Source organism: Psammomys obesus, unplaced genomic scaffold, assembly GCF_907164565.1.
Source record: "Psammomys obesus unplaced genomic scaffold, mPsaObe1.curated_primary_1811, whole genome shotgun sequence".
NCBI classification, from domain to species: Eukaryota; Metazoa; Chordata; class Mammalia; order Rodentia; family Muridae; genus Psammomys; species Psammomys obesus.
In genome coordinates this window covers 28,426,629-28,442,117 of record NW_026585504.1, presented here as the reverse complement: position 1 = coordinate 28,442,117, position 15,489 = coordinate 28,426,629, and the positions used below count along the sequence as shown (strand labels likewise).

Here is a 15,489-nt window from a genome sequence, read left to right as displayed (position 1 = left end):
TGTTTGTTTCCTAACATTCACATCTGATGGCTTATGACTCTAGCTCCAAAGTGTCCATCTCCCTCTTCTGGCCTCCACAGATGTGTGTGTGTGTGTGTGTGCGTGCACACACAACTTTTTAAATTTTCAACATTTATTTTGGACTTTGGAAAGATCTTTTTTGGAAACACAAGAATTTAATGCAAAATATATATTAAAGATTTATTTTGTTCCTTATGTGTCTCTCTCTGTGTGGGTTCATGCACACAAGTGCAGGTGTCTGTAGAGGCCAGTGAAGGTGTCAGATATCCTGGAACAGGAATTACAGGTAGCTGTGATCCTCCCAGTGCCTGTGTCTTGACTGTTGAACCATGAATAGAACCCCAGTAAAATATATTGAAAAGCCACAGCAATGCATAGTTATAACTAATGATTTCCCTTATAACGTTTCCCTTCATTTGTATTAACTCACTTGACTCCCACAGCATGAGCATTATTCTGATACATAGCTAGGAAAATTGAAGCATCGAGTTGTTAATATGCCATGCAGTACTAAGACATGGACTCAGGATTCTATCCCACGCAGCATAACTGCAAAATCCATTTCATCATCTTTACTGCTTCTCAGTAATAGCAACATGGGCCATAAAGATATATCAGAGTGGGTACAATCTAGAGACAAAAACTACACCATGATTTAAATAGGGAAAACAGGTTATGAAGAATTGCTAAGCTCTGATAAAACATGAACTGTTATTTATAAATTCTACATAAGGTATTTTAATGGATATTTGGTAATATCTAAATCAGAATGTCATAACTTATTTGTTCTGATTAGCTGATGATACATAAAGAGACTTAGGTTTTCACATAGCAGAAATGTATGAAAATTCTATTTACATTAATAACAACATGTTATATAATGCAATTAATTCTGTCTTCTTAAGGACCTTTTACCTAGTGAGTAATCCAGACCTTGCGCTGGCAGTGCTTATGACCAAGGCTCAAAATGAAGCCCGTGGCTATCCAGTTATTATTCAGGTAAGATATGCACAGGCCAACAAGAAGCCTTCCCCTTTCATGACATTGCAAGGAGGCTCCATCCCTTTTTGTTGCAGAGAACGGCTGTCATAGATTGTTATCTTGAATGTCAGTGGTAAAAATACATGTGTATACACACATATATACATACATCTATATTTGTAATACTATGCCTAGACTTTAAGTTGAGTGTATCATGGTTCCTCTCAATTCGGTTCATTCTGATTAATGGCGATTGTAGGCTTGCTGGTAGTTTAGGGTAGGGGCACTTAGAAGAGTCACACTGGCAAGCGTCAGAAACACTCCCAACAGGATTCATAGAGCTTGCAACCTCAGAGGTGATGGCCGTTCGGTGCACCTATTTCACTGACGGGGAGCACAGGCAAGGACCCCTGGTCTGGAGACTGGAGGAAGAGGACTGGTCAACCTTTTTGTTGGTCATGAGCCCACAGCGGTAATTCTAAGCAACCCACTTGCGGTACCTTTAGTACAGGTTTCACTTGGAGTCTTGGGTGCAGACCCAGGAAGGTTTCTTCTGCCAAACACTTGTAATTGGATTTTCCTTGCTAGGCCAAGAGATGGCTTAGGAAGATCCAAGCTCCGCATTCACCTCCTGAAAGCTCCACCCTGGTTTTCATCGAACAGAATAATTCTCTCCAAATAACATTTGTTTTACTCCACGCTTTTAGCAAAGAAACTTGTTTTGCAGTTTGGAATCTGAAATGAGGACACAGCAAGCTGGATGGATTCTGAGTGCTGTTTAATTACGTCTTCTGTCCTCATGATGAACAAGGAGTAAACATTTATTCTGAAGACATGGCGCACATAACATTCCATGCTTCTTGTCGGGTGCCTCTTCAACACAGAGCAGGGAGCTTAAACCTCACTCAGCTCCACATTCACTTGGTTGCCTAATTGTTTTCATAGCATTTGCAGATATTAATGTCACCCCAATGTGTCTTATTTTATAAGGAATAAACTTAATCGTAAGGTAATTTGGATTACCTTTCATGATGTCTTGTAATTGCAGGTGCTTCATTTTTTATGTATTAAATGGTAAGTTTGTGAGAAAATGTTAAAGTATCTGTAAAATCATGGAAACGAGCTACTCCAGGATAATACTGTTTGACCCTTCGTGTTGTCTGAGAATTTAGCGTTTGGTTTTCCAAACCTTGGAGGGAGCTCTGTTGTCTGATCCATTAAATTAGTGTTAAGGACTTCTTGGCTATTAATCTCTTACAAGGTAAAGTAGTTATTGTAAGTTATAAAGTTCCTTGAGGCATCATAACATGGGTATTTGTAGCTAGCCTACCAGCTTAAATCATCTTACACTGAAACTATTTTTTAACACTTGAGATAACTCAAAAATGGTGTACCATTAACAAAATTACATTCTATAACAATACAAACAGGGCTGGAGAGATGGCTCAGTGGTTAAGAACAGTGACTATTCTTTCAGAGAACCGGGGTTCAATTCCCAGCACTGACATGGCAGCTCGAAGCTGTCTGTAACTCCAGTTCTAGGGTATTCACCAACATCATAAATACATACATGTAGGTAAAACACCAATTCACAGGAAATAAAAAACAATAATAAATAAAATTTTAAAAACAATACAAACAATAGTATTAAAATACACAGTTTCTGTTGTGTATTCAGCTGAATTATTGGAAAAAACACTTCCTTGAATACCAATGAAATTCATATTTGAAATGTCAACAAATTGCTGTTTTTCTCACTTAGTGATCTGGTGTTTGGGGATATATTATGCACATTTGGCAAGAACATAAAAACAATAGGTACTTAATACAAAAGCCTGTTACCACAAAATTTGAAAATGTAATGAAATGGAAAATTTTCTTGATAAATTCCCTTTACCAAAATTGTATCATGATCAGGTAAATAGATTAAATAGTCCTTTATCCCCCAAGGAAATAAAAGCATTCATCAAAAGTCTCACCTCCAAAAAAAAAGCCCAAGGTCAGATGATTTCAGCACAGAATTCTACCAGACCTTCAAGAAGAGCTAACTCCATTTCTCTTCAAACTATTCCACAAAATACAAACAGAAGGCTCATTATCAAATACATTCTATGAGGCTACAGTCACCTTGATACCTAAACCTCACAAAGACCCAACAAAGAAAGAGAATTTTAGGCCAATCTCCCTTATGAACATTGATGGAAAAATACTCAACAAAATACTTGCAAACTGAATTTAAGAACACATCAAAGATATCATCCACTCTGACCAAGTAGACTTCATCCCAGGTATGCAGAGGTAGTTCAATATATGGAAATCCATCAATTGAATCCAATATATCAACAAACTGAAAAAAAAAATAACAAAAAAAAGATCATTTCCTTAAATCCCCAAAAAGCATTTGACAAATTCTAACACTCATTCATGTTAAATGTCTTGGAGGTATCAGGGCACATATCTAAACATAGTAAAGACAGTGTGCAGCAAGCCTATAGCCAACAAAAAAACTAAACAAAGAGAAACTTAAATCAATTCCACTAAATTCAGGGACAAGGCAAGGCTGCCCACTCTCTCCATATCTCTTCAACATAGTACTTGAAGTCCTAGCTAGAGCAATAAGTCAACTAAAGGACATCAAGGTGATAAAAATTCACAGAGATATGATAGTATACATAAGTCACCACAAAAATTCTAGAAAAGAACTCCTACAGCTGATAAACAGCTTTAGCAAAGTGGCTGAATAAAAAATTAATTAAAAAAATCAGTAGCCCTCCTGTATACAAAAGTCGAAAGGGCTCAGAAAGAAATTAGGGAAGCTACACTCATCACAATAGACACAAATAACATAAAGTACCTTGGTGTGACTCTAACCAAGCAAGTGAAAGCACTGTTTGAAAAAAACTTCAAGTCCCTGCAGGAAGAAATCGAATAAGCTATGAGAAGATGGAAAGATCTCCCATGCTCATGGATCCATAGGATTAACATAGTGAAAATGGCCATCCTGCCAAAAGCAAGCTACAAATTCAATGCAATTCCCACCAAATTACCAATACAATTCTTTACAGACCTTGAAAAAACAATTCTCAATTTCATATGAAAAAATAAACAGCAAACAACAACAACAACAACAACAACAACAAAAACAAAACCAGAAATTGCTAAAACAATCCTGTACAATAAAAGAGCTTCTGGAGGTATCTCCATCTCTGATCTCAAGGTGTACTACAGAGCAACAGTAATAAAAACTGCATGGTACTGGTATACAAACAGGATGCTGGATCAATGGAATCAAAAAGAAGATCGAAAAGTAAACACACACACACAGATACTTGATTTTTGACAAAGAAGCCAAAACCATACAATGGAAAAAGCATCTTCAACAAATATGCTGGTCTAACTGGATGTTTACATGAATAAAAATGCAAATAGACCCATATTTATCACCTGGCACAAAAGTAAAATCCAAGATGTCAACATAAAACCAGAAAAACTAAACCTGTTAGAAGAAAAAGTGGGAAAGGACCTTGAACTCATTGGCACAAAAGACAACTTCTGGAAGAGAACACTACCAGCACAGGTTCTAAGATCAACAATCAATAAATGGGACCTCATGAAACTGAAAAGCTTCTGTAAAGCAAAGGACACTGTCATCAGAACAAAACGAAGAGCCTACAGACTGGGAAAGCATCTTCACCAACCCTATATCTGACAGAGGGCTAATATCCAGACTATATAAAGAACTAAAGAAGTTAAAAAGCAACAAATCAAGTAATCCAATTAAAAAATGGGGTATGGAGCTAAACAGAGTAACCTCTATAGAGGAATATTGAATGGCAGAGAAACACTTAAAGAAATGCTCAGTGTCCTTACGCATCATGGAAACAACTATGAGATTTCATCTCATACCCATCAGAATGGCTAAGATCAAAAACTCAAGTGATAACACATGCTGAAGAGGTTGTGGAGAAAGGGGAACCCTCCTTCATTGCTGGTGGGAATGTAAACTTGTACAACCACTTTGGAAATCAATCTGGCCCTTTCTCAGACAATTAGGAATAGTGCTTCCTCAAGGTCCAGCTATACCACTCCTAGGCATATATCCAAAATATGCAAGTATACAACAAGGATATTTGCTCAACCATGTTCATAGCAGCTTTATTCATAATAGCCAGAATCTGAAAACAACCCAGATGTCCCTCAATGGAGGAATGGATACAGAAATTGTGGTACTTTTACACAATGGAAAACTACTTAGCAATTAAAAACAAGGAAATCATGAAATTTGCAGGCAAATGATGGGAACTAGAAAATATCATCCTGAGTGAGGTATCCTAGAAGCAGAAAGACACACATGGCATATACTCACCTATAAGTGGATATTAGTCATATAATATAGGATAAACATCCTAAAATTTGTACAACTAAAAAAGCTAAATAAGGAGTTTCTCAATCCTCACTTAGAAAGCAAATGGGATGACAATGGAAGAGGGAGATAACGGGGAACAGGAAAGGAGCCAACCACAGAGGGCCTCTGAAAGACTCTACCCAGAAGGGTATCAAAGCAGAGGCTGAGACTCATAGCCAAATTTTGAGCAGAATGCAGGGAACCTTATCAAAGAAGAGGGAGATAGAAAGACCTGGAGGGGACAGGAGCTCCACAAGGAGAGCAACAGAACCAAAAAAAAAATCTGGGTCCAGGGGTCTTTTCTGAGACTGATACTCCAACCAAGGACCACTCATGGAGATGGTCTGGAACCCCTGAACAGATGTAGCCCATGGCAGCTCAGCCTCCAAGTGGGTTCCCTAGTAAGGGGAGCAGGGGTTGTCTCTGACATGAACTGATTGGCCTGCTCTTTGATCACCTTCCCCTGAGGGGGAGGTCAGCCTTACCAGGCCACAGAGGAGGACAATGCAGCCAGTTCTGATGAGACCTGATAGGCTAGGGTCAGATGGAAGGGAGGAGGACCTCCCCTATCAGTGGACTTGGGGAGGGATATGGGAGGAGACTAAGGATAAGGTGAGATTAGGAGGGGACAAAGGAGGGGGCTACAGCTGGCATACAAAGTGGATTAATTGTAATAATAAAAAAATAATAGGTAAATTAACATACTGGAAGTGATGAAGAAAGCCAAATAATTTTTCTAAAAAATGTTTTCTTAGTCAATATCATAATTTTTTAAATGACCTTAATCAAAAATCCTTTTAGACGTTTTAGAATGCTAAAGAAGTGTTCATGTATTTACACACACACACACACGTAAACACACACACATCTCCTGATGTCATTTATTATAAGGAATGTTTTTTTAAAAAAAAAACCTGCAGGTTTAACTATTCAGGATTAGAAAGCATACTATCTCTGAGATAAAATGAGTAATATTTTTTTAAATGTCAGAAAATTCACAGAAGAATGTTAAGTATCAAAAATAATAGAGTTACAAAATTGTATGTTTTAGTGTTTTGTGAATGAAACAATGTATTTAACATTATGAAATATTTATGTAATTCTCAAATATGGACAGTAATTATCATTGTACAATAATTTATGAGTAATTGTACTTTCTAAACTTATGCAATAAAAAGAAAAACACTCGCTATGCCATCTTGTAAACTCACCTATCTATTTGAGTCTGTATATTATTGCTCTCTTTTGTTTTTCTAGAAATATAAGCCATACAGCAATGGGACTGCCAATCAAAAGTGGCATTACATGGAAAATAAAAGAACATTTATAGCCTTTCACAGTACAGCCCTGGATAAGGAAATCACAGCAGTGAATTCCTCTGGCCTTTGCACGTCATCTGTCACTAAAGAAAACATTGATCAGCCTGTAAGTAGTTCCCTCTTCCCACAGATGGAAAAAAAAATAGGGTCATTTAATAAAGCAAGAAGTTTTTCCCCACAGTAAAGCTTGAATTCATACAGGCTGAGCACTAACTTGTTAGTTTCCAACAGTCTTTCTACAAAGACCAAGCTGGCTTCTGACTTGCCATCCCCCTTCTCTCTGTTTCCCAAGTATGGGATAGCAGGTGTGTATTACCATGTTCGGCATGAATACTAATTTTTGAGGAAATCACTTATACTCCGGGATTCTCATTAGGAAAGAATGAAAGAAAATTATGAGGAGTAAGATAAATTATATAGTCTGTCCAAAACTACTTGTTTTATTGTGGACAACTTCATACATATTCTAAAGCAGACATTTGTACAGTGAATCATGATTTGCCCATCACACACAATCAGCTGTGACCAAGATTGGGTTACTTCTGCTAATCTCAGATATGATATTAGCTTACTTCTAAATTAAATATGGAATCATATAATTTTAAACATTTTTGACATAATCACCATGCCATTGTCATGATCAACAAAATTAACGATGATATTTGAGCAACGTAATAAACTATTTTTAATCAAAATTCCTGGGTTGTCCTGAAAACCCATTTTTCTGTTTGTCAGCTTGGGTCAAGACTCAAAAAAGGGTCTCAGCTGGGATCTTGTTCTTATGGTCCATTTGAATTTGCTTCCTTGTAGCATCCTTTGACTTGTTTCTCCTTCCTCATTGATTCTATAAATGGGACGCACACTAAAGTTGTTATTAAGACCTATGCTAACCGTTTTCTTCAGAACCTTAATGGGTTTCCCTGTGTGTTTCATATACTTAGGTCTCTGAAACCTATACCTAGCTGTCCTAATGCTTAGTCATTTGAATTAATTTCTTCTTATTCCCATATTTGGAAATTCCTCAGTGTCTATTCATCCAATATCATCATTTTGTTTCATATTAGTCACTTTTATCTGATTATACTGTTTTCCCCACATTAATTAACTGAAGTTATAATAAGAACATTTCCCATATAGGTATTTCAGTATCCAAAAGTATGGTTTGAAGGGAAAGGCAGAGGACATACCTACTTCTTTTTTTTGAAACTCCACTTTTCTGTTATAACATAGCACATCAACTAAAATACATACCCTTGTGAGGTAGCAATTTGGGATGAGCACTGCTGGCCAGCTCTGCAGGTCTTTAAAGAGCCTCTAAAGTGGTTATGATCAGCCTGTAGCTTTTTTTTTTTCTTTGAAGCCCAAGATGTAGTCTCTAACATGCATACTGGTTGGCAGGCATTGACTCTCCTCCCGCTCACTCCTCAAGGACGTTGGCCCAATTGACTCCACAGTGTGGCCTCAGGTCTCCGGTGTTAGCTGTAGAGGCCAGCCTCCACTGTGCAAGCCCCCCCACCCCCCCGTGCAACTGCTTGCCTTTTACTTTTGTTGTCAGTGGGCCAATGTCGGTGACAGAGCCAGCTCACAATCACGGAGGGGAGATACAGAGAAAAACACTACACTTCTTGACAAGTGGTGTAGCAGCGTCACCAGTTAAAAGGGCACACAAACAGGATTGGACTAGCTTTATTATGGCCATCTTTAGAAAGAATTTGCTACACTAAGAGCCACCACTGTTAGTTTCAAGTCAAATGTCTGTCAACCATAATTCATTTCTGATAATGCTGAATGAGGTCCCTTGCCCTTTTCATTCTTTACTCAAATTCGTAGCCTTATTATAAACTCCTGGGAGTTGATATACTCAAGAACAGTCTGTTTCAAATATCATCCTTTCTAGTCTCAAACTGTCTTATTTTGAGACAGTTGGGATTCCTTCACTTTGCCTTCTGTATCCTTTTGATATTAATCCTTAACTCCAATATTGATTATTTAGTTTCTGGGTACAGCAAGATGTCCCTTATATACAAGATGTTATATGTACTTTTCTTATCCCTGAGAAAACACTGGTCATTCATCAAAGAAATCTTAATGCTGTACAAAAGTTAGAGTCTCTGATATTAAATAATCATTACAGAGTTAAGAAATACTTTTATTATTAATATTATTTATTTATTCACTTTATAACCCAACTGTAGTTCCTTCCCTCATATCCTCCTGGTCCCTCCCTCTCCTCCTTCCCCCTCTACCCATCCCCTAGTCCACTGAAAGGGGGAGACCTTCTCCTCTGCCATCTGACCCCAGTCTTTCAAGTCTCATCAGGACTGCCTGGATCTTCTTCTTCTATAGCCTGGCAAGGCAGCCCTGCCAGGGAGAAGTGATCAAAGAACAGGCTGCCCAGCTCATGGCAGAAGCAGCTCCTGCTCCCTTTACTTAGAGACCCATATTGGAGCAGATGCAGAGACTCATCCACAAACTTTGGGCAGAGGGCAGGGAGTCTTACATAAGAAGAGGAGAAGGGATAGAAGGACCCAGAGGGGACAGGAACTCCACAAGGAGACCAACAAAGCCAAAACTTCTGGGCCCAGGGAGTCCTGCAGAGACTGATACACTAACCAAGGACCATGCATGGAGATGACCTAGACCCTGTGCTCAGATGTAGCCCATAGGAATACTTAAATATTTTTAAAAAAATTTATTGGGACTAGTAAGATAACTCCACAGATAAGGCACTTGCTGCTAAGCCTGAGGACCTGAGTTCAATTCCTGGAACCCATGTGATGGAAGGAGAGAACCAACTCTTGCAAAGTAGCCTCTGACCTCCAACCATGTTTGGCCCCCGCTCCCAGCATAAACACACCAAATAAATACGTGTAAGAATTAATTGTTAGATGCATAATGCATTTGGGTTGTGGATTTAAATGTAGCATTTGATGATGACGAACATACTTTCCTTATGCTGTGAAGAGCTCTATAAAAGAGCTTTTATGATTAAGAAACACCGACATGGGAGCATCTTTCCTCCTGTTTTAGGGATACTGTTACCTCTCACCTGATGGAAAGGGAAAAATCATGCTCTGCCTGGCGCACGGACAGTCCATGGGGGCAGAGAAGGGGCTGAGACATCTGCCTCCAAGGGCTCCATTCTTCTGTGTTTCAGGCTCTGAACAGAAGTCCTTGCGACGAGGGTCTTTCAAGGTCATCAGTGTTGCCAAGGTACATACCAGGCTCTGCTGCTGCCCATGTGGCAAGGATTTGGCAACATTGATGCATTTGGATTGGTCCATCTCCGCTCACCCACTTCACCTTCCTCAAAGGCACCATCCCTTGAAGTTGATTGGGCGCTTCGGACGTAACCGCAGATCTCTAATTAGCACAGTAGCGTTTGCCCCGCGTTGACAGGGAAAGCTGCGTTATTGTGAGTATGTTGAATTTCGGGGAGGATTTGACATGCTGCTGTTTGTAATGTCTAATGCCACTTAGCACCCCTGGGGCGCGAGGACTAACTGCCACATTCCTGTGACCTTCACTTAAAATGGCACCATTGAAACAGAAGGAGAAGATCCTTCCCTTCAAGTTGAGCAGTGTAAAGAACCAGGGTTAGGGGGTGACTAAACAGCAGAATAAAGAGGAGGTAACCCTGAAATGTGAGCAGCTAGCCAGCCTGCTGCTCTGCAGGGATCACCTTCTTGTCCTCAGACTTCACTCCTCTGTCTCCTGATCCCAATTTATGCTAGAGACGGACAGTCAACTCAACCCAAGTAGTGACCCGGAAAAAGAAAGGAACCAGTCACATTGGAAGCCTGGCAGTATTTGGTTTGCAAATACTGGGGTAACTGGGAAGAACTCTACAGCAGCATAGTCAGAGCCTGTCCCTTCTGGCAGGCTCTTGGGTCAGGACAGTGAGGGAAAGCTTTCTAAGGGATCTTCTGCATCTTCCTTGCCCTCCTCACTCATCTGCCACCAGTGAATGACCTCCTTTTAGAGTGACTAAGAAAGTATCTGTTGTGTTCAATCCCAGGTTCCCTTTGGTTCTGAAATCCTTTCTTTCGCATCTCTTATGACCCATCTCAAATCCAAACAGATATACAGCAACAGCTAAGGAAAATCAGAGCAAGCCAAAAGGACAAACCAAGTGTTAAGGTGTTAGTGAGAGGACCAGAAAGAGAACCGAGGAATTCTGACCCAACTCCCTTACTCCTCCACGTCAAGAATCTACAGTACATGAAGAAGGCACTATCAAGTGTAAGTGCCACGCGCATACACATACATGCAGCCTTTACATGGGGAGTAGAAACATGTCAAAATAACAGAGCAGAAGCAACACAATTTATGTAGATATTCATTTTTTTTAAACTAACCAGGCTGATTTATCTTTTTATGAAGGTGAAAACACTCTAAGATATGAAAAGTATCTGTCATCTTTATGGACAAAGACAAGTGAAAGTGAATGCACTGCAACTCACAGTGGTGTGGTAGCTTTGTACCAGAAGGCAGTGAAAATAATTGCATACAAAAATGGGAATGGATATTCAAATGGGAAGTTAATTGTGCCTGGGACATTTCCTGGGGATAAGTGGCTATCACTAAAATGCTGGATCCATCCTTGGAGATAATGGTGACGGCAGTTCCTGACAAGAACCCCCCCCCCCCCAAATGAGCAACAGGTATCCCTGTCTATGTCCATAAACTTAAACTGATCTCCATTTTCCTGGAAGCATTGCTTTTGGGCTTTCTTTCTTTCTTTCTGAACACAAGTTTAGAAAGAGTGAGAAACCAATATATTGGTTTTCCACTGGGCCCAGAGAAAAGATATAAAGCAAGAGGGAAAATAGACCAAATAGGATTCTTCACTCTCATGCTGAACAGAGCATCTCTTTCCTCTTTGTTCTCCATGCACTTCAAGTTGCATGTCATCTGAATGGTTTGAAAAAAAAAAGTCACTTCAGGTAGCATTTGGAGCATCTGAACACATATTTATTAATAAGGTGTTTCACTTCACTTTTAAGTTGGGCGGCCTCAAGTGGTCAATGACTGTAATCGCCTTAGGGGCTGAGTAGTCATGAGAAAGAAGAGAGCTCCAAAGTGATAATTCTGTCTCAACAACTTGCCCAATATTTTTAATAACATTTTATAGGTAATATTAAATACAACATGGAGTTTTCTTGCCAACTCCCCATCCTTTCCTGTTCACTCACCTCTGTGATGGCAAACAATTGGCTTTTCTTGTCAAGATACTGTTGTTCAGGTCTGGAGAGATGGCTCAACACTTACAAAGGACATGAGATTGATTCCCACACCCAATCTGGTGGCTCACAACAGTCTGTACATAAACCCAGCTTCCCAGGACCTAACACCCTCTTCTGGCCTCCTGGGACATCTGCACCCATGTGCACACAGAGATGGACAATGAAAAACATAATTAAACACACAAAAAAAATAAATAAATCTTTTCAGAAGAGAAACTACTGCTCAGCGGACAAAGCAAAGCACAAAACTCAACACCAAGATTTAACAAAGGCACCCTCCCGCTCTGTTTTTCTGTTTTATTTTTGTCTTTTTTGCGTTTACATTTTTATGTATGAATGTCTGTGTGTGTGTGTCATGTGGCCACACTTGTGCCACAATGCACTTCTGGATGTTAAAGAACAATCTGAGAGAGCTGATTTCCTTTCTCCACTATATGGCCCCAGAGATTAAACTCACATCATCAGGTTTGCAGCAGGCACTCTAACCCTCTGGGGCATCTTGTTGGCCCACAAGTCTGGCTCTATGATTTGTTTTCCCACCTGCAAAATAGAGGTGATAATGTCTGACAGGTTTGGGATAGAACATTAACTTTGTTTATTCAAAACTATTCACCAATTTGCAGTATTGCAATTTTGCATCTTGTAGTATAATAAATGGAAGGAGGTTTCTAAGTTACACACTTTTACTAGGATAGTCTGATGGGGGAATGTATCAGCATATATCAGCAGCTCCGCTTCAGCTAGAGTCAGGGATGCCCAAAGCCAGGTTTGACTCATGTTAAATAGAGCAATCAACTATCAAAAATTGCCAGTAATCAAAAATCAACATCAACACTTATTCAGTGCCTGTTCTTTCAAAATAAAGGATTTTTTCAGATTTCTACAATGGGAAACAACTTGTTATGATTTCAATTGCCATCATTATTTCTTGTTAGTGTTTTTAAAAATATATTATTCACTTTTATTTTTATGTGTCCTACCTGCATTTAAGTGCACTTTGTGCAAGCCTGGTACCCCCAGAGGTCACAAGAGGGCACTGGAGCCCCTGGAACTGGAGTTATCTACAGATGTAGGCCATCATATGGGTGCTGGGAACAGAACCTGGGTTCTCTCAAAAGCAGTGAGAACTTGTAGGAGCTGAGCCACCTCTCTAGCCCTTTCCATCAGTTCTTTACAACTTGTGTTGTGTATCTTCTTGCAGAGTGCACGGAACGACCTAAACTCACCAGAGCAGCTTCCAAAATCTATACCAGAGATGGAACCACCATCCTCACTTTGCGTGGTTTGCTTCTGTGGGCTATCGGTGAAAACCTTCTCCAGGGAGACCCTGAGGAGCAACAGACAAGTACAGAGTCTGTTGGGACAGAAGAGATAGCTGTTCAAAATACAGAAGGTTGGTTAGCATCAACAGGCATCAGTTGGTTTTATTTATACTCTTTTATGAAAAGGTTAAATATGATTCATGCAGTCACTACAGCAAGAATTTCAAAATTATTGCCAGCTACTTTTGTAAATGGTTCAAAGGGTATCAATGAGATGCTCATAGTGTTCTCACCTTTCTGAATGAGAGAGAGAGAAAGAGAGAAAAAGAGAGAGAAAATATATATATATATATATATATATATATATACTTTAGAGCTGAAACAATGAATCAATTCATACTAATAGCAGTAGTCAATTTAACTACTTTATAAAGCGCTAACCCTTTTTGCTCTAAAACTCAGAATCCATAGCTTTAGCTAGGAGCACTGAAGAAATTGTTGCTAGATCAGTAAGGATTTCTTTCTTCCGCTGAAAGGAAGGTCTCCCTCTCTGTATTTTTTCTACCCTTTCCTTTCATTCCCTGACCTTGCTTTTTCCATTGCTTCTGTGAAACTCTAGAAGCTCCAGTGACTGTCCCTTTCTTGCCACTTTTAGTACATCATATCATAATTGTCTACCCACATCTTTCTGTGTCCCTCACTATCACATTTTATGGGAAGGACTGTGCCATGAACATTGCTTTGTCAAAAGCCAGTCTTGCCAGTCGTAATATAGCGGTGTGTTCTCAGTGTGAAGTTTTTTTATTCCTGTCCTCAATGTTATGGTTACAAACTTTGGTTTGGGAGTCAGAATGCCAAGTTTCAAATCTCAGATTTGCCAGTTGCAGCTAAATGACATTGGTCAAGCTCTTGAACCTATATTTAACTCGGTTCTCTTATTCGTAGCTGAGTTTACTAATGATCACTTTCCTTACAGAATTTTCATGAGAAGCAAGTGAATATAGTGTTAATAGAAAAACTTCAGAAAATGTTATGGTAAAGGAGATAGGATGTAGTTTATTCTGGAGCCATTTTGATTAACTGTAGCTAGGGAACACAGATTTAGGTTACCACAAATTCTATGTTCCAGCATGAAAGCAGTTTTATAGTTTCACAGAACAAAGAAAGTCATAAATCAAGGCAAATTTAAAATGCATTGATGGTTACATCAGAGAGGCAAGTACAGTGAAAAGGAGGAAGCTCTTCATCAGCCCAAGATGCTATCTAATGACATCCGTAGCTTCTGGATTGGTGGAAGTTAGTGGTCTGGCTCTGTTAACATAATAGGTTTTAAAATGTTTTTACCTACTGATCACAAGATGTTAGTTCAGACACAGAGGTTGGTGAGGAGTGGCTGTTCTGGATGGCTAGAGCAAGTCCAAGATAAGACAATTATCTTTGGACCTGCAACAATCTCTCCACAGTACTGAAATTCTAGTTAGTCCATCTCTGCAGACAATTTCCATTTAGGAGTTTTTGTTCACTAGAAAAATGTATCTTCTTGTGATTTTTGAGGTCTTCGTTTTTATTCTATTATAACAGAACACTACAGTGTGAGAAACAGTTTGTTCTATCAAAGATGGGTGACCTGCCTGCCAACCACCCATAAATCTCTTGTGATACTTTGGCATGTGCTTGTTTGCCTACTTCCCAGATGTCAGACATGTCTGAGACCTAACTATCACGCCGTCCCTTTTTGCACCAGCTATGACTTCGCCAGGCTGTGAGGTCTAGCTCTCACCAGAGGGGCAAGACACAGTCACCACCTACATGAGCATATCTAAGTGAACCTCCCGCCAGTGTGCTTGCTCACCCACTTCAGGTCATCTTGATTTGCAGAAGTAAATTACCTACAGCTTTGCCTGTTGGGGGGGCGGGTTGCTTGGTTGGTTGGTTTTTGTTGGCTTTTTTTTTTAAGTTCTGGGAATATCTTTTTCTAACAGTAGGAATTCTAAAACAAAAATGTGTTTTTTTTTTCACAGAGATTTGGAAGTCCAAATCAAGCTATTGGCAGGTTTGGTTGACTGTAAAGATCAAGATCTGTGTCTTCTGCACTCAGGGAGGCAGAGGCAGGCTGATCTCTGTGAGTTTGAGGCCAGCCTGGTCTACAAATCTAGTCTAGGACAGACAAGGCTACACAGAGAAGTACTGTCTTGAGCCCACCATCACCACACACACACACACACACACACACACACACACACACACACACACAC

General features: G+C 39.6%; 1 protein-coding gene across 1 annotated transcript in view; it reads left to right on the top strand.

Moving 5' to 3' along the window:
* Dcdc1 (doublecortin domain containing 1) overlaps positions 1–15,489 on the top strand; it is a 367,448-nt gene that overhangs the window by 319,298 nt on the left and 32,661 nt on the right. Inside the window, 5 exon segments of the mRNA XM_055602817.1 lie at positions 927–1,020; positions 6,665–6,832; positions 9,757–9,939; positions 11,088–11,290; positions 13,160–13,365. Coding sequence (XP_055458792.1) covers positions 927–1,020; positions 6,665–6,832; positions 9,757–9,939; positions 11,088–11,290; positions 13,160–13,365 — 854 coding nt within the window.